The sequence below is a fragment of the Clarias gariepinus genome, chromosome 16 (genome assembly GCF_024256425.1).
Source record: "Clarias gariepinus isolate MV-2021 ecotype Netherlands chromosome 16, CGAR_prim_01v2, whole genome shotgun sequence".
NCBI lineage: Eukaryota > Metazoa > Chordata > Actinopteri > Siluriformes > Clariidae > Clarias > Clarias gariepinus.
The window spans coordinates 13487868-13511203 of NC_071115.1; the positions used below are offsets into that span (position 1 = coordinate 13487868).

General features: G+C 39.3%; 1 protein-coding gene across 1 annotated transcript in view; it reads right to left on the reverse strand.

The window, feature by feature from the left end:
* The window catches only part of ppp1r9ba (protein phosphatase 1, regulatory subunit 9Ba), a 53195-nt gene extending 36388 nt beyond the window's left edge, over window positions 1–16807 (reverse strand). The window contains exons 1-2 of the mRNA XM_053514863.1: window positions 16678–16807; window positions 13848–15269 (exon numbers count right to left, since the gene is read on the reverse strand). Of these exons, the coding sequence (XP_053370838.1) occupies window positions 13848–15209 (1362 nt within the window). The 5' untranslated portion in view covers window positions 15210–15269; window positions 16678–16807. The remainder of the gene's footprint in view (window positions 1–13847; window positions 15270–16677) is intronic.
* Between the last annotated feature and the right edge of the window lie 6529 nt (window positions 16808–23336).

The window sequence follows — 23336 nt, forward strand, 5'->3', positions numbered from 1 at the left end:
GTAACAACTTTGAAAGATTTATCAATGGACTCTACAATCAGCACATTCAAATGCAAAGCTGTTCAAGAAAAACTGGACAAATCAGGGGTAGGGAATTCTGCTAAAGAATCAATTAATTCTAGTTGCTATAACATAAACGACTGGTTTCTCAACGGCACCTCAACATTTGTGACTATAAGCAACGTGACTATAAATGAATATTAATTACAACATGCTTTCCTCAACTAAGTTGCTTGTGGTACGAAAAACTCCAGCACACTAAATGGACAGAAGATGTTGATTATGTTTCTTTTTTTTCCGAACACTTGCAGCTGCAACGATTATATATTTACGTGCGACCTCTGATACGTTATTGTTTCTACAGTATAATAAAGACGTACACAGAGACTTTAAGTTAACATTTTGGAATGAGTCTCCAGTGGTGTATATCTCATCATTGTTCATTATTTTACGCCGAGTCAGGTTTTATTCCTTGCATAATCATTGCACTCATTTTTCGTGCCCGAGCTGCCTTGGAGCAGCCACGGCGTAGTTGATTATTATCTTTCTTCTTATTAACTACAGTACAGATTATGCTTTATTACTACATTGCACCTTTCTCATCCACAGTCCTATTGTGGATCAGCTTGCTTTGACTCGAACCGTCTTACACTATAGTACTATTAGCTAAGAAATGAGGAAGATAAAGTGCAAGAAAGATAAGGAGGGTATAGTAACTTACACAACACACTCAGCAATATGTACATAATCTATGCGTATACAGTATATGCTATTGTTCACACATTTTGAGCTTGATCCTTTTTCTTGTTTTCAAAGATGAAGCTGGAGATAATTTCTTATCAGAGAAAGAAAAAGGAGCTCAGGGCTTATGTTGCCCATTCGTGTAAAGTAACACAAGTATAATTATCCAGAGCATGAATTCATAAAGCAGGAACAGAATAAACAGAATAGGAGATAACACCCCTAACGTCAGTGATGTCCACTAGCCGCCTCGCAACCGATCTGCTGATTTAATATTGATGTAGAATGTAAAGAGTGGTGAAGACAAAGAAAAGCAAGGAGGGGAAAAAATGAAACAAGCCCTACAGTATATCCTGAGTCTTTTCCGTGTAGTGTGCATGACACGTCCTTCCTCCCCTGCCTTCTAGACGTCGCTTTTTTCTCAGCCCGTCTATTTGCGTTTTCATGCTCTACATACTGTACGTACGAGACGAACAAAACGACTGTAAAAGATACGAGAGTGACAACAAACGGAGATAAACGGAGAATCAGAGGAAAGAGCGGACGAGAGAGCGGGAGACAGCGTCGAGGCGGGAAGCGGCGAGAAACAGGGCGATATGTCAGAGAAGTGAGATATATTTAGAGAGAGAAGATTATAGTGAGCGTGTCTGGAAGAGGAGGCTGTATGTAAGAGGCTGTTTGTAAAAGAGAGCTGAAAGAGTGAGAGCACAGAGTGAAGGTCAGAGAAAGAGAGAGAGAGAGAGAGAGAGAGAGAGAGAGAGAGGAAGGGATCTCACATGCGATGAGAACAGAGGGTGCAGTGTGCTGCAGGCCACCAGAAGACTGCTAAAGAGGAAGGGGGAGGTGAAGGAAGAGACTGAACGAGTGAACTGGACACTCCAACGTGACCCGCTCTGCTACACTGACTAGAACGCTGAGGACATCTCAGCACCATAGGCAACGGTGGAAATACCCAAGCATTGTGGCATCGCCTTCGCATTCACCCAGAAGCTGAGAAAAACCTGATGAGGGCTGATAAAACAAGCAACGTCAAAAATACCCGAAAAAACATTAAACTATTACGAGCTTCGATGAAGCCTCAATAAGATCGTTGTCTAAAAGAGACGCTTTGTGTTCTTCCTGGAGGCTCTGCTTAATGCTCGATCACAAAGACCTCTCTAAGTGTCACGGGGCCAAAGTGACATTCCTCCCTCAAAACAAGCAGTTATAAACACTTAGAAATGATACACTGTTCATATCCTTAACATCCTACATACCACAAAGGATGTGTAGTAATTAAGCAATCAGGAGGGATTTCCGCATTGTCCTTAAAAACCTGACAGGATGCAGCAATCAATCATTTTGATCATGTGACCTTTGGTAAGGGTTTTGTCAGTGTTTTGTACTTTGATTAGTAATCTAGGGCTTCCTAGACTTTGCAGCTGAGCACTGCTGACTCAGTTCATGGGTCTGTTTATCAGGTTACAGCTAGGCTGGCTTCAAGCTTTTAGCCTACGCTTAGCATGATGTTGTTAATGTTCCATCCAATCCATTTAGGAACCTTTGTCCAACTAGGGACCGTGGAGGCAAATGGTGATCGTTGTGTTTATTCCCATTTTTACAACCGTGGGACCTCCGGTCAACATTTCCATGCCCATTCACATGATTTGTGAATGCCAATTAGCCTAATTTGCATGTTATTCGGACTGTGGGATGAAGCCGGAGTACCTGGGGGAAACCCACCAAGCTTGGGGAGTACATGCAAACTCCATGCACACAGATCCTGGGGCGGGAAACGAACCCGAAACCTGGAGCTGCAAGGCAACTGTGCTAACGACTAACTTTGCTTACATTATTTTTACGTCATTTTTATTTTACTTTTCAATGAAATTGATTTTCAGTATGCCATAACATAAGAATTCATAACATATGAACCTTATGAATATTCATCATCTGTACGTTTGGGAACTAAAAAAAACTTCTTAATGTTTTATTTAAATGGCAAACTGACTTTTGAAATATCTTTAAATGAAGTACATCTGTGTTTGGGAACGAGGACATACTTTTAAACACACTGTCTACTCAGGATGGATAAGGACAGTGTTAATTGTAGGTCTACAATGTGAATCATACCACAGTTAGTTCTTACCGAGTGATCTGATTGGACAAGCCGTGAGATGATTAACTATACTGTATGTACAGTATGACTTCGGCCCCGTGCCTACGACCACATCCCAGCCGTGCTGATATCCAGCACTTCATCTCGTGTGATATTGCTTAAGTGAAGGTCTTTCAGGAAGATGATGCAAGCAACATGGCCTACTTCCAGCTTCATCCTGTGAGGTGTGTGTACATGGGAAGAAGTCAAACTACCACCGCCTCTTGCGATATTGCGCAACATCTTACACTAACAGGGTTTGGTAAACAGGTGATTTCACGAATTAAAATCAGCTAGTTTGGTTAATTGATGGAACAAAGGTGTGACAGGACTTTTACTTTCGGGGTGTCCACCGCTGCACTAAAATGGCAAAAACTAGGGTATTCTCAAGTAAATTGTGAAATCCTGAGGCAAAATTTCGTACATGATCTTCAGGAAGCAATCAAGCAGGAAGTAATTACTTGCTGGATTGAGCAAGTGACACTAGAGTTCTGCAGACGTTTTTTCAACTCGATGCCCAGCCGGATCCAGCAGGTTTTGAAGAATAAAGAACTTCGTACTTCGACTGTTGTATTGCAATTTCATTGCACGAAACAAATTATCCTTATTGATTATTTGAAAGGAAGTTAAGAATGTCATTCAAACATTGAATTTCTCAAATAATGTCCCACATTTTTGGAAATATTATTATTATTATTATTAATACTACATCCAGTTTAAGTTAATTTAATAGTTTTGTTGCTTAAATAATGCAGACATTCTGTAACTTCTCAGAAATGCTCATTTGCTAAAAATGCATTAGCACAGCAACCCATAGCAATGTGATGGCAAATCCTGCACTGGCCTTTGCCTTGACTGGAGTGTGTTTGTGCGTCATTGCTGTGTTTATGTGCTTATATAACTGTGAGGGAAGCAGGGGACTGTTAACACAGAGACACACACATACAGTCAGATTCATACATTTATTTTACTAAGTCCTCTAATGGTGGGAGCAGAATCCACAGAATATTCTCACTAAATATAATACCACAGAATTCTATCTCTATTTACTGACACACACACACACACACACACACACACACACACACACACACACACACACACACACAAAATCTTACAATTTATACCCAATGATTCTTTTCCTTGGAGATTTCCTTGCAATAGAATGTCCACTTTACCAACTTCCCAAGGCCAAGACAGAGAAACCAACATCCTAGCTCAAAACAGTCAATAACTATTCAATAACATGTATTTACTTTTGGTACCACTTGGATAAACAATAGTCATAAAACAGTAAGCCGATTTCTTGAATGGCCAAAAATTCGGCCAAAAAGCACATGTGACTATGATCTAACCTACACACGCTACACTTTTTGACTTTATGCAGTAAGGTACTATAAGTGTCCCATGAGTAAATACTATAATAATAATTGCCATGCTTACAAGAAGTTGCTTATGCATGCTTTGGGGAGGTTTTGTGGCTAGTGGTTGAGGGTGTGTTTTAGTGACAAGTGTAATCATGAGTTCCCTTGAATACCAGGGCATCTCTGTCAAAGGGACTGACAATGTATAAAAACAAACTGAAACTAAACTGACATTAAAATCAAACCACGGAAAAGATTGTGGAAAAACAAAATGAACTTTGCTTGATGGCCGTCTCAGTCTGGATTTGAACCCTGAAGATTTGCAGATGACGTGCAGACTACAAACAATATTAAGAAAAAGATACCTTGAGATGTTTTTGAATGGTGAAGAGGAACAAGATCCCTCTACCGGTATCTCTAATGTGGTTAGACCTTACAGGAAGCGCGTCTGTGCATGTGATACCCAATTATATATTCAGTTTTGCTCATGTTTATGGTGGGTACCAATATTTCTGGAGTTGACTGTATTCTGCCCACTGCTAAACCATTGTACATCCACAAACAAAACATTGCCACCTTTGTGTTATAAACCATTAAAATTGGCCTTAATAACTAATTACACATTGGCTTTTTCTACAGTATGTGTTATGGTACACATGATGCATAATGATATTTTCATATCCACTTCCGGGGTAAGAGACCAATTTCAGAATAAATGCATTGCTCAAGATATAACAGTGAAATCTGCATGAGGAAGGGAGCAAAAAAATGTGTAAACTATTTATAGACAGGCTTTACAAGAAGAGGAAAAAAAAGAAGGATCCTAGAGTTTGGTGGTTATTGAGTTTTGCTGCTTAGAGTCAGGTCTATTTCTTATGCGTCCTCTTTTTTATGTCTCTTTTATGTATCTAAAAATACTTAAAACGATATCCTTTAGTTAAAAAAAGCTATCCAAGTACAACTTTAAATGAAAATTAAATTTCAGATTTAATTTTAACTCAGTCCTATATAATAAGTAAATGCGCCATAAATAAATAAATAAATAATGGCATACATCATGTCGTTTCCATTTCATACGAAATTTATTTATGCCGCCTGCTGCCTTATATTGTAATCACTAATCACAGAGTACTGTTATTAAGCTGCTGTTACATTTCTTAATTATTATTTTGCAACTATTTATGGAATGCTGGCATAATTCAGCCAGATTAGCGCTGATTCTGTGTACACTGTCTTATTGATATGGACTGACATCAAAGGCTCACACCACAAGCAAATGGAAGTAATTAAAAAAAAAATGTAAGAAATGCAGCAAAAATCTGAATTTTAGGTTATTAGTGACAGCTGTTTCTTTTTGGTAACTTGGACCTGGGTTCCATGCCACTGTAGATTGATAATAAACATTGGGGTTTATTCTTCTGGCACTCCAACAATGTCTTCCAGTCATACTGTACACACTCCACAACTGTTCAAATGCTCTTAGAGAATGGACCAATTGTAGTAATCCTATTATCCTTATTACACTTTGACTCAGTATGGCTGCAGTAGACTAAGGACTGTCTCTTGCATAACGACAAATTACAACTGGCCACATGATGACTTTCAATCTTCAAATGGCTGCTCCTACAGTACTTGGAACTGCAGATTTTTTTTAAGCACACTCGATCAATTCTGAGTCCTTGAAAAGAAAAATGCCAGCCCAACAAAACAGGAAGACAAATGCGGAGACCAATAGGCAAGGAATCAATAGTCACAGCTTTCAATAAAATAGCAGTAAATCTCAAAAGCTGAAAATTTCAATGACTTCTATTAAATCTCCAATACCATAAAGGAAAATATAAAAACCTTACCTATGTGTAGTTAAACATAGTGTTGGAATAAAATTCATTATTGCTAACTACAGGTAAATATGCATGCATTTTGTCTGCTGTGTTGTGGACATGCCTATAATTCTGTGCCACTCAAATCAGCCCTCGCTTCACACACTGTCCCCACCCGTCCCAATGCAACAAAGCAATTTGTTCAGTCTGTTTGCGACTGTATCATCTGTGACCAAACTTAAAGTCTGACTGTCAGTTTAAGAAGTAGTGAAAACCATTACTATTAATAGCCAACAGATGTGCAAGAAGTCATGCATCAATGACCATTATGGAGGACAATCTGCATCCAGCATACATGCAAAAAATTAAAAGAAGACTAGGTATGATTGACTGGATGACTGCATAACCTATGGATGACTGCATAACCTTTATGTTTTTTTTTCCCCAAAATGATCTACTATTGTATTTATGAACAAATACACAGAGAACCAAGTTGAACCTTTTCCATGGTGAAGCAATCCTCATATTTATTTTCAGAAAACAATCGGTATTTCGGATCAAACTGTGCTTGTCCATGAAGGCACTAGGTAAAATACAGATTGCACAGATTGTGTTTCATGAGCAGCATACTGACTCAGGAATTTTTTATACGTCATGTAGTTTCCACTATGCAGAGCCTTTCGTGACGTCTATAGAAATAAAATAACTTGGCTACCTAAATAATTAGCCTCCTATAGAATACCTAGACTGATTGAATTACAGATTCAGGCAGCTTCAGAAATACTATAAGCATAAATAATGCTTCGAACCAAATTTTGGTTACCGAAGCCCGTCACTCCTGCTGATGCAAAACAAACCATTGCAGTGTTTTGGGTGTGACATGGTACACACCAGCTAAACTAGGAGACATGCTCCTACTGTCAGTTTTTTTTGTCAAAAAGAGACACCACTGAGAGAAAGCAGAGACTGCAGCCAGATTCATTTCTTCCACTGAAATGCGTATGAGTCGTTCCTCAAATTTTGCAATGGTGCACATTTGGGTTTCGCGAGACCACGGATTAGTTTAATATTCATCTGGAGGTAATTATGTGTAAAACAGTGTTTATTTTGATGCTTTAAGGAATGCTAAGAAACCTGAGTGAGAACCATAATGGAGCAATCTTAAAATCATTAAACATGCTGCTAATAGTGACTGAAGACCAGCAAAAGGAACTTGTTTTACTACATCACTGACATAATCGCTCTTCTAATTTTAATTCCTTTTATTTAATCCCTATCATCTATAAAAACGTTGAACACACAAAAAGACTTAGTGAAGTCGAAAGTGAAACAATGCACACTTCAATTACACTTCAACAGATTACTTCCACAATTTGAAATCCGTTTTGACACAATGCGCTATAACATTGTTATATTTATTACGGAGGACGCATTTACATCACTACATAAAGGTCAAAAATATGTCTCGTGCCGCATGGCCTCAATGAAACGCGAATACTGTGAAGAACACAGAGATATAACTGTTAATTTATTCCATGTTTACTGAGTGAGAAGGGTGCGCTCCCTTTGAACCGAGAAGACAGCAGTGCAACCACCCATTTAACATCTGAAAACGTCTATACCTTCAAGCTACATAGATTATAATGAGATTATATTAAAGTCATTATAAAATTAGATTATAATTAACATTGAGTGCAGTCACCCTCAAATTCACCATCAAGTATGCACTGAATCAGAATTGTGCTGATGCTTGAGATGTTGCTAAGGGTCACCTGCATAGACTCAAGATTTCTTCTCAACTTAAAGGCTTAATGTGCATTGTGCATTAAAAAAAAGGACCAGAGTAAAACATTCCTTTTAAATTCTGGCAGATATCAAAATGCTCAACTGACGTAAAAAGCATATGATCTACTCAGATTCAGACATTCCATCTCTCCCAGAAGTCCTGGGAGTCTCCTTCATATTGATAACAGCTCCATGACACTCACAAATCATATACAATATACGAGAAATTAAACTTTTGAGCGCGAGAAAGAGAGAGAAAACACAGAAACGTACTTCACCCAACAGGACAATAAACTGTAAACCCCTACCTATAATATGTAAATAAATTAATTACTAGAGTGTTTTTTTTTTCGTTGCCCATTTTGGGTTTACTAGTTGTAAAATTCAGTTTAACAACCTCATTCTGTAGATATTTGATAGCTAACATTACTTAGGTTAGCACTGTCACCTTGTACCTCCAAATTCTGGTTTCGATTCCCAATTTGGGGTATGTGTGCATGGAGTTCGCATGTTCTCCCTGTGCTTGGTGGGTTCAATCAGGGTACTCCGATTTCTTCCCACAGTCCAAAAACATGCAGATTAGGCTAACTGGCATTCCCAAATTGCCCATAATGTGTGAATGAGTGGGTGAATGTTGACCAGAGGTCTTATCACGGTCATAAAATGGGAATAAATACCGTGGTCACCACTGGCCTCCACAGTCCCTAGTTGGACTACAGAGGTTCCTAGATTGATGGATATGATATGATATAATATAATATAATGGAATGTCTTTCGTGTTATAATTTCGCCATATACAGTACTCAAGGTGCTTTACAAAGAACATAGTTTATGCTTTTTCTGTTTAGGAGCAAAAGATATTAGGCAGTTCAATTACAGGGAAGTCTACTCAGGTATCAGGTATTTATAGTGTCACAGAGAATTTCACAAAAGCTGAGGTGCTTTACCTCTTTCAATGTTGAGCACAACCTGCAATTCCAAGTGTGTTAGGTGTGTCGGGTGATGGGGGTTGGAGTTAGGGGTCCCTGCATGTTGTAATTCTCTTTTTAATGACATAACATGTGAGACAAAAGGGAAATGTATGGTAGACTGAAGAGAAGATAAGCAATGAAATAAGTATATCAGGAAGTTAAACCAATCTCTTTTGTAGAGATGTCACAAATGCATGATTGGATTGATTAGATTAACGCTGATTATGTTATGGAACATGACATTACACAGCTGTAAAGCTGCAGAAGATGTTTACTAGTGAGTTGTGGGTGGCTCTCATTTGTTTGTGTAGCTAGCTTACAGTGCTAATGAGCTAATCAACAAAGTAGCTAGCCAAGTTGTTTCATAAAGTTTTTACAGAGATTGACCTTGTTAAAAGCAGTGACTGCTTTGGTATCACTTATCGCTAGTGTTTTAGAGGGAAGGGATTTGTGGTAGAGGATTTGTCTTAGTTAAGAAGCTAAATGTTTAGCTGTTTGTTTCGAGTGATTAGCTCTTCCCAGCCTTCATTAAAAAATGATAATAAAAATACCAAAAAAAAAAAAAAAAAATACAAAACTTTTGCTAGTGTTGGTTTTGTTTGTGCTTTAAGAGACAGAAGATCTCTGAGAGATGCTAGGTTGGTGCATTTCTGAGTAAAATATTAACAATATTAGCTTAGCGGTGCGCTGCATACTGCACTGACTACTGTGTTTTAGACTGTCACTTCGCAGCCAAGTGTAAAAAATTTAAATTAACAGTATATTACCTAGAGTTACTAAACACCTAAAAAACTTTATTTTTAAGTTTTCTTTTAGAAGAATGTTAACACTATAAAAGCAGCAGCGTTAGCATGAGCTGTGTTGACTATATAAGCTCACGCAATCCAATACTGATGTTCTCCAATATTGGTCTTTTCGAACTGAAGCTTATGTACAGATGCAGAGAATCAATTTCTCTCCCCATTCTGTGACTGCCTTGATCGTTCTTGTTCACACATTACACCATTTGACCTTTTACTCTATAGAATGTGAGTCTACAAAGGCGAGTACTTTCAAAGCAGAACCCAGGCATTACATTTATAGAACAAAGAAAATGCCATATGGGTCTCTGACTAGCACAAAAGGACAAGTATCTCTAGCTCAATGAAGCTGGCCACCTCCTTCCATGCAACTGCTGGACCTCTTCCTGTGTTTGAAAGGATAAGAGGGGCCGCCCAAAGCTGCCTGGAATCAGGAAGCACTTAATAATAAGGCCAGCCACAAAGTTGGGCATGTACACACATGCAGACCCCACATGGATGTTTGCTACCTTAAAAAAATAAAAAGACAAGGTAAAAAAAAAACCAACAACAATGCCATAAGAAAAACTGTAAATGCATTTCGTTTTTGTTCTCATTCTTTCAGTCTAGAACGTGCAGTTTGTTAGTAGCAGTACTGTAATCTGCTGCAGCGTTATCTGCAAGGCTGCAAAGTTTACAGATGGGAGATGAACAACAAGGGGAGGAGGGAGGAACAAACGGAATGACAGAGGACGACATAAAAGGAAGAGCTAACAACGGGCTAGCGCTGGGAGAAATTGCCCTTTCCTGCTATTTAAACGTTTATTTTTTAGTTGCCTTACAGTGTTTAATGCTGTGGATATGTGAAGGAAAACTTCACTGTGAAGAAGGTTCTTGCAGCCTATAATTACTTTGCAAAGCAAAACAAGTCACAAAGAAAATTGTTGGTGCTTAAATGGTACACAGTGAACAGTCTGGGTATAATTTAAAAGTACCTCATATAGTAGTCACAATGGTAGTATGGCAGCGTTTATGAAACTGCTGCAGCACTAGTAGCCCAAAATCGAAGTGTATGGTGTTTAAAGTACTGTAAGCTTTTATTCACTAGTCCAGAGACAAAACCCTTTCAATGATATTCTCTATGTCAATAAGTTGACACAATGCGTGTATTCTGCCTACATACTAGGAGCCTGGCATCGCTAAGCACCACATACAAACTGCTTTCAGCTTGGAGGCCGCCATGCATTCATGGGAATAATCCATCGCCTATAAGTGAATGAATGGATGAAACGTTTTGTGGCATTTTTATTTTTGGCATCTTTTTACATTATCACTGTGACATCACTGAGAGCAGAATATACAAACACATTGGGCGCACACATAATAAAAATAATACGCTTTCAGCTAAAATAATATAAACAGGATAAATTTTTCTTACACATATCATTGTAGCATGAATTAATATTGTTTTAAACAAGATGACTTGCCTTCATCACGTATCCTTTGGAGAATCCCTGACTCCATATTAAGAGCCTGTCCATTACAGCTCGCTTAAAAAATGTGTTAGATGACCCCAGGAAGGGACGATTGACTGAGTAAACATGACTGAAGTCTTGAGGTGCAAAAATGACCATGATCTGACAGAATGTGTTTGGAATGTAAAAAAGTATCCCAGAGCAATAAAACAGAGTCATCAATCACTTAATGTGGACAGAACTTTCTGTGAAATAGAATGTAGACATGGTGTGGACACCAGAGATTGTGTTATAAACCAGCTAAGAATCATGATTCTTTTGTGACATACTGTACAAGTGTAGTCCCATTAACTGATTGAGATTTTGGAACTGTATTGTAACCTTATAAGACCACAGACGTATAGTACATGCAATTGGCCGGTATAGATATTATGCAGCATGTTACTGTAATTTCAAAAAATAAACATTTTTAAGTCATAGCACTACTGATGGGAGAATCATCAATTATAGTCAATGACTGTTGATTTCGTGATGTGATTCATAATTAAAAATGGCAATGTCACCCAGGCAACTGCGCATGCGAATGTTTATAATGCCGATAACACTGCCCACAACACGGTTGTGAAAAATAGCAGATGATGTATCTCACAGTAACCTGTTATACAATTTCCCTGAAAAATTCTATGTGACAGCATTTTAGTTTTAGGAAAAATGATAAAAATTATATTCTGTAACAGATGCTTATGCTAATCATCTTTGTTTACAGTATGTATGTGAATCTAATGTACTCTAGGTGTAGTAACAGTGAATGGTGGTGGGATGGCTTTACAGGAAACACAACGAGTTTAAGTAGCATTGTACTGTGCGTTTAAAACGATTATTAAATGATCATTGATTGGTTTACTCAAACCACTCATCGATTATGGAACGGTTACCGATTTTGCTAAAAATAAACTGAGATCTGAGTAGCAAATTCCATTCCTTGTTCGACATAGGTAAGTTCGACTCCCGACACTACCTTACTAGAGCCTTAAGCATTGGCCTTAACCCTCATCTGCTCAGCTCAACTGTAAGATGCTTGGTTAAAACCATTTGCCAAATGAACACTTTGAATTTACTTTTTTTTCCAACATGTTCATGTTACACTTTCAGAGTATAACTGTTGTTTAACAGGAGAAACACTAGAGATAAAGACAACCAGTACTGTATATGGATTCAAGGCTGCAGAATTTACCTTAGATATTAAAAAAGTAAATTTTGAGTCTCTCCGTCTAGAAAATATCAGGTCAGGCAGGTTCAGTGTTGAATACAGCTTTTTTTATTGCCTGACACTTTCTGCAAAATACACCATATATTTATATATACACACCTGGGCCAGGGGTAGCTCAGTGGTTAAGGCATTGGACTACGGTTCGGAAGATCCCAGGTTCAAACCCCACAACCACCAAGTTGCCACTGTTGGGCCCTTGAGCAAGGCCCTTAACCCTCAACTGCTCAGATGTAGAATGAGATAAAAATGTAAGTCACTCTGGATAAGAGTGTCTGCTAAATGCCTAAATATATATATATATATATATATAGAAATATACCTGTTTTAATGATCTTTACAGAAGGTCTCTCATATTCTATTCATGTCCTCCCATCCCCCTCAGTAAGGAGCTATGGTATATACAGTCGGCTAGGCACCAATGGCGTGATGTATGATGTATAATCATGTATTTGTACAAAGAAAAGAAAAAGTCATGAGTAGGTGCCAAAGATCAGCTAAACAGGACACATCTGCATATTCGCTGATTCTAAATTGCTGGCTCAGTGTCCTATAAGAGCACATTGCTTCGGGGCAGTAAAATCATGAAGTGCCACTACAGATTTCACGAGTGACTGAACTAATACCAGACAGCACTTGATGACAGAACAGAATTTTTAACCAAGAGAAATTTGAACATCAGTAACCAGTCAGTCCCTTAAAATGATTTTATATAAATATTACATACTATATTTATTCCATTTAAAGGAAATTGTTATATGCTGCTTTCAGATTCTGATTCACTGAATAGTAAGCAAGTAAATTGTGACATTTGTCACACTGGAGATGTAGAAATATTCTTGAAGGCGCAAACGTCGACGTGATGGTCACCGCAGAAGCATGCAAGCATATGACTATAAGCAAGCACCTGATTAAACTTAGTTCTTTCAGGAAGTGGCTGAACCATATAGAAGTGCTCTGTAAAAATGCAAATGAAGAGGGCACAAACTGCTCAGCCTGCAGAAGAAACCGCGCCTGCTGCCAAACAGCTAGACTGTTGAAATGGCTACCTGCTTGACATAGGGCCAATGCGTCCTTTAAATGATCTACGCATTTACGAAAGTGATTTATATGAGAGTTAAAGTAATAGCAGTGTCTGGTAGTTAACCTTCGACATTCCTTGTCTAAATTAAAAACTGTCATCCACACTGGCGTTAATACCATAGGAGTAACAATAATTCCCAGGAGTACCCTGTTTAATTGACATGTGAATAATACATAAAAAAAAACATACTGTGCATAGTTAACTCAAAATACTAAGAATGATCTGTCAAGCAGCTCGGCACTACAGTTTATCAAAATCTCGCAAAAGATATTGCAATATATTCTGAGCATAAAATCTACTGATGTAAGCAGCATGTCCTTCTATCTTCTGCTAGTAATATATTATAATGCCCTCAAATGTTTTATTTTTTTTAAATTAATGGTCGACTATTAAAAATCACTTTAGTCACTTTTTAAACGCTTACCTTAATAGGGCCAGTGCTGAAACGGATCTTCCTACTGGCTGGAGGATCATCCTCAGTCGGCAGTCCCTGGATCTCTGCGCAGCTAGATTCCGGTTCATAAGCTTCGTCATCATCAGCTTCTTCATCTTCATCCAGCTGACTCCCACCAGAGTCCTCACCTATACCACTGTAGGCACTGATGTCTATCAGGTCAGCTTCTGAATAATCCTCCTTTAGGTGCTCCTCCTCTGCTGCCTCTTCACCTTGAGTGGAGGTGTCGCCTTCGTTCAGCCTGTGCTCATCGCTCTCCTTGGCAGCATCGTGACTGTTTTCAGTCTGCCCGTTCTCGAGAGAAGCGTGAACCTCCGCATGTACCAATCTGCTGCCTGCTTCCTGGCTGCTAGCAGCATCCTGCTCTGCAGGTTTGGATTCCGTCTCTGTATTGGTTCCTGCAGAACCTTGGAGTTCATTTGACTGCTTTTTGTTTGCCTCTGCAGACCCCTCGTTTGTTGATGGCTTGTTGCTTGTTGTATTAGCTTGAGATCCTGTTCGCCGTGGACTTCTAGGAGCTCCTTCTTGTTCCTTAGCCTGTGATTCATTTTCTTGGCTTCCACTTTGAGGGAATGTTTGCACTTTTTTGGCGATGATTTTGGGCCGAGAGGTTAGAAGTGAAGTTGAAGGCGGCCGATGGAGGTTGTTCCTCAATTCTGCTTTCTCAAACACGGCGCTCAGCTGGCTGACAGTGGGTGACACTGCTTCTACAGGCCCATCTTCCGCATCAAGTCTGTCTAGGGCTTCTGTGCTGCCGTTGAAACGTACAACCACGTCCAGGCGGCTGTCCTGGAAGCCTGAAGCGCGCTCTTTCTTCAAGAGGATGCGGTTCGTGGCAGCCTGCTTCTCCTGAAGATGGCGCTGCTCAAAAATCTTGCGTGTCTCCTGCAGTTTAGAGAAGCCAGAGGAAGGTCCACGGGAACCTCCGCCATCAGGCTTCCCGTCGAAGCGACTCACGCGCTCAGAAACGGTACCGCCAAGCTTGAGAAGGGCGCTATGGTCTACATTCTCATTAAGACTGCTAGCTCTTGGCAGGGAGAGCCGCACCGTCTGGTCTTTCATTTTTAACGGATCCTCTTCCTCCCCAGGGGAGTTCATCTGCATGAACATGTTCTTGATGCGATGGACGTTGGAGCCATACCTGCGACCCCGTCCAAGAGGTCGTATCTTCCCCTCTTTGCCCTCCTCACCATTTGCAGCATCAGGCTCTTTGACTGGCTTAAGTGTCTGGATTCCTGCCTCATACGCGTTCCTGTGTGGCGATGCGCTCCGAGCACCAAGCGAAGTACTTGTGGTGCCACTGGTTGCAGATGGGGGTTCAGTCTTCATCATGGTTAATCAAATCGAGGTAAAAAGTAGTTGAAACCGCATAGCCTCGTCCCTTTTTCTCCCCTAGAGGTGGAACCCCATCAGTAATGGCCACAGCAGCAGCAAACATGAAGCAAAGACAAACCATTGACCAATATCAGTATTATGAAACATGCAAAAAAGGCTAAGACACACAAGAACCTTTCACAAATATGGACGTAAACAGATAATGACTGGCAGACAATTCAGACATGTGGTGTCCCAACTGCAAATTTGAACAATTCGCGCAGCTCAATCATATGAAGAGATATTTTTCGAAAAGACTCGCATTGACAAGTGTTATTTGAATGGGTCTAGGTTATAAGTTCCATAAAAGGATTCTGCTTGGAACCTTTTTTAACAAGCAGTCCTCTTTTACCTCTTTTAACCTTTAAACCCTTCTCTCAGCAGACCATAACCCTCTAAAGCGCTAGATAAAAGCATTTTTTTCCCATGTAAAAATGGCTAGGCTTGGAGCTAGAGTCAACTTGTGTGAAAATTAACAAGCCCCAAAAACATCCCTGTTATTCAGTTAATTTTTTATGATCAGGCTGAAGAAAGCACATATTTCAGGACTCTGCTATCCCTCTGACCATTACCCAGTGAGAAGGTATGACAGGCTTGAACACGGGCCTAGGGTATCTGTACATTTAAGGTCTGCCCCTGTTTGATGGACGCTTAGAAATGGTTTTTATATGCATGCCAGTTACGTAACATTAAAACAAGGTTTGCTGTTGATTTCAGGTGATTTGTTTATGGGACCCATAACTGCAATGCAATCAGAATGCAATATTCTATACAACATGTTATAGGTCTGATCTTGATTCAAACATTAATAGGCTTGGATAATAAGCTTTCTTAGGGCTGAAGGAAAAATAAATCCGAATGCACTCGTAGAGCCTGCTCCAGTATATCCTGGCATGGTGCAGTAGGCTTTGTTATAAACCCTGCCTGTGACTGATGCCATTAATTTGATCTAAGCAGGTTAGGCTTTAGTTCCCCGAATCACGGCATCCCGAATATACTTATACGTTATAAAATCGCATGGTTAGGTTGATGCAATAAATATCTAAAGCAGTAGCAGGCGATTAATCTGCGGGTGTCAGCGAACAGGAAGGCTGTCAAAACACGACAGTAGGACCCTGCGGAACAGCGAGGCCCCCATAGGCTCCATCCCAACCCGCAGTACTACCGCACTAAACCGCATGTTCAAATAACACGGACATTTCTTTTTTCTTTTAATGCAAAATTGCAATTTGCCCAAAACACAACGCCCTGCACGTGCTGACAAGCGATTTAGTGTGTTACTATCCGCTTCTGCATGTAGCCTTTGTCTCGCTTACGTCGCTTCCTGCATCTTCTGTCGCCCAAAATAACGGTTCTGTTTTTCGATCGAAGATAGAAACGAGGACGAAAAAAAAACACGCCATCGGCCGTCACTACGCGCACTCACCTGTTTTTTCGTGTTCATTAAAGGTCCGGTGTGTTAAACTCCGTCCGCTGGCGAGTCCATTGTGTCCACGAGCCGTTTTCAGCCTGTCGGTTTCCCCGCGAGCGCTCACAGCTCGGCTCGCAGCCCCGCCCCTCCTCTCGCGCATGGCATCACTGCTGCCATCACTTTTTCCTCGTGCGGGTTTCACATGCAGCGTGTTAGCCGTGCTGCACAGACTGTTGTCTTAATGCACCTAATGGTCATATAACATAACGCTGCAACTTGAACAAACAGAATGTTCACAGATTTGTTTTTCATTCATTCATGTTTAAGTAAGAGCTTTCATAGTCTATTCAAGAACATGAATAGGAATACATCATGGAATTAGCAAGAAAGTCATATGTGTGTGTGTGTGTGTGTATATATATATATATATATATACACACACACACACACACAGACATATAAAAACGTAATTGCTCATTTATTTTAGTTAATCTACCTGCCAAGGCACTTAGCACTGTTGACTCTGGGCTGTGTGCATGGAGTGTAAATGTTCTCTCCATGCTTGGTGGGTTTCCTCCAGGTACTCCAGTTTCCTTCCACAGTCCAAAGCCATGCAGATTAGACTACTGCTATTCATCGCACTGGCTTTGTTTGACTTGCTGAAAATATGTGTTTAGAGCTACAACTCAAGCTATTCATCAGCTTTTCAAGACTACACAAGAGGCTCCATCAAAAACCCTTCTAGTTTGTTTAAAGCAAACATCTGCGATGCATTATTTAGGACATGCCATTCAGAAGTGATCGACAGAAAGTGCAGAAATAAACTAAATAAACATGAGACATGATTTAATTGATCGATCCTTTGCGTTTTTAGAGCAATCAAGTTGCAGCTTTTGAAAATAAAAAACGGCAAAAAAAAGGGCAAAATCTTACTTAGACTTGACTGGCAAGTTCTGTTTTGTCACAAAATATTATGGCGTATAATATTTCAACATACTAAGGTCTTTTGAAATCACACAAGTTTGCTAGAGTTAAGGGAATTTCACAAGGATTGGGGCCTTTTATGGTTCGCTTGCGTGGTTTTCTGTTGCCAGTAAACAGCAGAACATTTTTCAATAAAGTATGTTTATGCATAATTGTATTTGAATAAACCAGATTGTAAAGAGGTTTATTGTTTATTGTACAAGCATTGGGTTACATTATAAAAAATAAAAAAAAAGATCAATAACATGCACAGAAAATTTTGTTTTTTGATTCAGGATATTCAGGTCAAATTTATGTTAGGAGTAAAATAATCAGATGAGATGAATGAAATCACTGCAGCAGTCGACACTACACCAGTGTAGGAGACACACTGACCCATTTTGGCATGATGTGCATCTTCCTTAGAAGGCACATTGAGAGCAGCGACATCACGTGTTGAGTTGAAGACATGACATCTAGAGCCTAGAGGAATGTCACTGCTACAACACCATCCCCCTGATCAGTTAACTTAAATATTGCTTTACAACTTATACATTTTTCTCACAATTTCATTTGCTATCTTAGTACATTTATGACAGAGTAAAGTGTTACACACAGCACACACACAATATTGCATTTGTTGGAATGCTGTTTGCGGACATGGCCAGCTGTTCTAATGTGTGTGGATTATAGTAACGTGCAGTATTTCTCATCGTTCTCATAATTTTTGCTGTCTGGGGATAAGATGAAAAAGAAATGTGCAGAATCAGGCCATAACCACTTAAAGGCTAGGCAATGTTAAGTGCAATAAAATGTGTATAATCAATGCCTTCAAACAAAGTGGTAAAGATGTACAGTGGTATTCTATTAAATTTTCAAATAATACAATGTCAAAGTAAAAAGTGAGCTTGTATGTGGCATATTAGCATACAGCTCATGTCTATCCTTACATTTTATAAACAGCGTATAAACTAGTGAATATGTGTCCCATTATTTCATTCAACACTATGTTTTACAAAGTCCACTAAAATGAAACATGAAGAGTATCATGGAACAGAAGACCTCTATGTATATTCCTAGAAGGAGCTAATGTAGATGCAGGTGGTTCATGCAGAAAAGGCTTAAGACTGCTGCACTCCCCTCCTCTCACAGGCACAGTTTCCATGGCAACCCCTCCTCCTCACTGCCACCATGGTGACCCGGATTTTTCACATTCATAGATTCAACCTGCACTGATAACAGGCCTTTAGATATGGATGTAGGCTCGGGTTAAAAGTTAAAACACCAAAAGTCTAAAATATGTTTCCTGAGGTGGGAATAAAACAGAATTTTGTAAACATATATACACATATATAACACATTATATCTCTCCAATTTAATAATTAAATGACCAGATTGATCAAAATGAGATCTGGGGAAATTGAAAGGACAAATCTACACCTAGAACTCTTTGTCATGATTCTTAAACCATTGCTGAAAAAATTCTGTCAGGGCACATTGTCCAGATAGAAGACGACATTGATATTAATGTGCTTTAAAGGTGTGTACTGTACAGGGTGTGAAGCAATGATTAGGTAAGAAGTACATGTCAAAGTACTATAAGATTAAAATCCCCAGACTCAAAGATCCACAGCGGAACCAAAGAGCAGAGCATCAAACTGCCCCTGCTGGCTTGCCTTACTTCTTTAGAGCATCCTGGTGGAATCTTCTCTTCAGGTAAGCGACACACATACAGTACAGCCTGAAGAAGTGACACACATAGACACTAAAGTAAAGTGTGATTCATCAGACCATGCCTCCTCCTTCATTGCTCCATGGTCCACGTCTGATTCTCAGATGCCCATTACAGGGTATTTTGGAAGTGAGCAGGACTTGCTAAATTGTGAAATAGCACTATGCATTGTGACATATCCAGTCATAATCCAGAATTAAGTATTTCATTAAATTGTGTTGCAGTAGCTCTTCTGTGGAATCAGACTAGACTGGTTAGCCTTTGCTTCCCATGCACATCAGAAAGCTCTGGCTGGCCATGATCCTGTCACCAGTTCACAGATTGCCCATCCTCTGACCACTTTTGGTAGATCCATTATATTGACAGTCATCCAGTTATCACAATTTCGTCAAAGCCACTTAGATCGTAATGCTTGCCTATTTTCCTGCTTACAATACATTGACTTTGAGGACTGACTGTTCACTTGCTACCTAAAATATTCCACCTGTTGACAGGCACCATTGTAACAAGACAATGAATGTAATCCATGTTAAACAATGATATCCATATTCATAGTAATACTTTACATCACTTATAGTACTATTTTTGTTCTCCTGTTTTAAACCCTGATTTTTCATGAATCATAAAATGATTGCTTTTGGGTTGATGTTAAACATCCTTAGTTTCATTTGGTCTTTTGGTTTTGCATGATGAAGGAATGTTGTAATAATAGATACCGATGAAGGAACATCAGAAAATGGAGCATGATCTGTAAGTTGAACTTGATATTGCTGCCTTCCAACAGAACCAATTACATCAGAAGTAGATCCTGGACCAACAGCAGCAAAGCCTCAAATGGTAAAGTGTTACTATTAGGAGCATCTCCGAGCAATTGATTGTACTAAGCATATCCCAGGGATCCCATTGCTTGTGCACTGCTTGCTCGTAGGAGAACTACAGAGTGGGCCTGCCGTGGAGGATAAAAAGGACTGAGTGGTATAAAATGGTGGTATGATCACATATTGCCTTAAGGTAGTTTTTGATCATCCTACAGAGAATATGGAGAAACACTGCTGTGACTAGTCCAGGTAAATAAACTATCATTGAAGATTCTGTGCGAAGGTAGACAAACAAATGTGTCAGCTGAAGTGAAAGGAATAAACTTCATAGAGAATATGCATTCTCTTTTACACGTTGTATGCTGGGTGCAAACGGCGGTTTTAAATCACTGATCAAATCACATATTGCTGCAAATAGACACAGAGTGAAAGAGACACAGTGTGCTAGCTTGTTATTATAGCTCCCTGGTCATTGTCCTTTCAAAAACTCTTCAGTGAGAGAGAGAGAGAAAGAGAGAGAGAGAGAGAGAGAGAGAGGAAAACACTAGGGTTCATTTAATTAGACAGTTTTCCTGAGCACATGGAACAAAGCATGTGCTTGTACTGTATTGCAAGGGTTCAGATCTCTATGCCAGTTGTTACACTTATCCAAACACACATGAAAATGCAGTGATGAATAAAATACAGTATCTGCAGCAGTCGTTTTTAGTTTGATTAATACAAAGGATTGGTATTTGGCCTTAAGATCTTTGTAGTGCCCTACATGTGCTTATTACAAGACATGAATGCCTGCCCTCTCAGCCTGGGGAATGTTAAGGAATGAACTCTTCCCATTTTGCTACTATTTGGAGATCAATATGGATTTTTTTTGTTTTGTCGTTCACATGATCACCTTCTGATGCTATAGAACTGGACCTATTCTCCATAATCCTGTGATCTCCTGGACCTAAAGGGATCTGACAGTGTGGGTTACTTCATCCTACAGCTGCTTTTTCTTCTGCAGTGTCTTTCCACCACATTGAGAGCTGGTTTAATCACAACCTAACATCCTTTTTCACAGGGTAGAGATAGAGTGTAGGTGTTTAGCACAGCCAAGGGATTTAGCCACTGAGCATTTGTTTGGCACTCTGCCTCTGGATTCTTGGATACAAGTATATCCACTGTCATGCAAAGAGACAGAGGACGGATTGCATCCAGGATGCACTATGGCACAATTTCATCAAAACGTTCACCTCATTATCCTAAGTAGGGTTCAGCTTCGTGAAGAAGATAGATGATGATATTTGCCCATGTATCAAGGTCCCTGTCAAATATAGCAACTCATTGCGATTGCTGCCAGCTACAGGGGAGCAGTCGCCACTACACTGGATTTCAGAAACAAATACAGATTTAATATATAATCAGGAAAGAATTATGAATATTCGGGAAATGCATTATGAATACTTTATAAGATTGCATATGCCCTCACCACTTATGTCTTCTAGGTCTTTGCCAACAAAGTCCTCGATGACATACTATCATTTCATTGCTGTCTACAGGAATTCTCTTGAGGCTGAACTCTAAGCTGAACTATTTGATCCATCAGGAAAAAAAAACTTAGGAATGTGTCCTCCGTTACCAACCTCCTCACTTCCTTTGCATCCTTGCCAGAGAGGACAAATGGTTTTAGTGCAGTCAAAGGACCTGGAATCCAGACCTCCCCAGAGTTTAATCCACATGTGCTTCTGTTTTTGTTTTGTTTTTGCATACTCTGTGCCCATTGTTTCGTGTATTGTAAACTCATTATTAGCCTCACCTGTTTCTGGGTCTGTGTATGTTGTCAATTTTTTATGTGTTGTGTATCCGGCCATCAGATTTGCTGTCAAGGAAGCAGATGGAGGAAATCATTTGAAGTGAAAAATTTTAGGTAAGAAACAGTTGCAGACATTTTTTAAAGGCAACCTGAAGACCATTCATCATTTTCCAGTAGGATTTCTAGTCTAAAGGTTAGCCCATGTCACATGGACATCTTCTTAGAATATATACGAAACCCATGCAAAATTCCTTAGACTTAGAATGAATAAGCACATGTGGGTGGTATGATGATCTGGGTCCGTCTTAAGAAATCCCAAAAGCTATTGGAGAAAACATTGAAATGACTTGATTTTTCCACTCAAAATGGTGAATATTTCTTCTAACAGTCATAATTTCTTCCTTATAATAGACAAAATATATCCCTAAAGGTGCCAGCCCTAAAAAATATATACACCTCCAAACAAACTGTCATGACTGTCATTATGTAATTATGATGTTGGCCATGTCAATCCATTTGTCCTTCAAAGTTCAATTCAAGTCAATTTAATTTTATTTGTATTGTGGATTATGGAATAATAAATTACTAATAAAAAATAGGGAAGTAATTTAGGAAATGTACTGTACGGTAAAAAAGTATGGCCTATAATTATGAGTTTGTCCTTGATGAGTAAGCCCAGGGTAAAAGTAACAAGGAAAAAAAATCACTGAGATGACAATAGGAAGTAACCTTACAAGGAACCAGACTTAACAAAGAACCCGTCCACATTTGGGATCTATCAGGTAGTATGACCTTATATCAGTAATGGGTAAATCTGTGTGCCATGAGGTTGAAAGTTCCCTATTCCGAAAAGGTGTTTAAATTAATTTAAATGCCACTTTTATTGTTGAAGACTCAGGTAAAAACTGTCTATGGGAATTTCATAAAAAATACATAAAATAATTAATACAAAATATAAAGTAAAAATAAAACAAATTACCTGCACTTTACCTTTAAAAAAAAAAAAAAAAAAAATTCAAACAGATAAGTGTTTCCGTTTATGCACGCAGGCGCTGTATGTGTGTGTGTGTGTGTTTGTGTATATGTGTGAATCTAAAGTAAGAGGACAGGAGGAATCAGCCCCTCCCATCCCCCCTTCTTATTTTACACAGTAAACCTTCTCCTCTCTTACTTAAAGAAGTCTCAAGTGAGCACTTGCGAATCAGTGCTGTAAAGTAAAAAATACAGAGCAGAGTTTCCATTAGAGAGAGAAAGAGAGAGAGAGAGAAAGAGTTTGTGTGTGTGTGTTAAGGCGAGAGGAGGAGGTGTGTGTGTGTGTGTGTGTGTGTGTGAAGGGGCACGGTGTCCATTGACAAAGTGCAGGCTGATA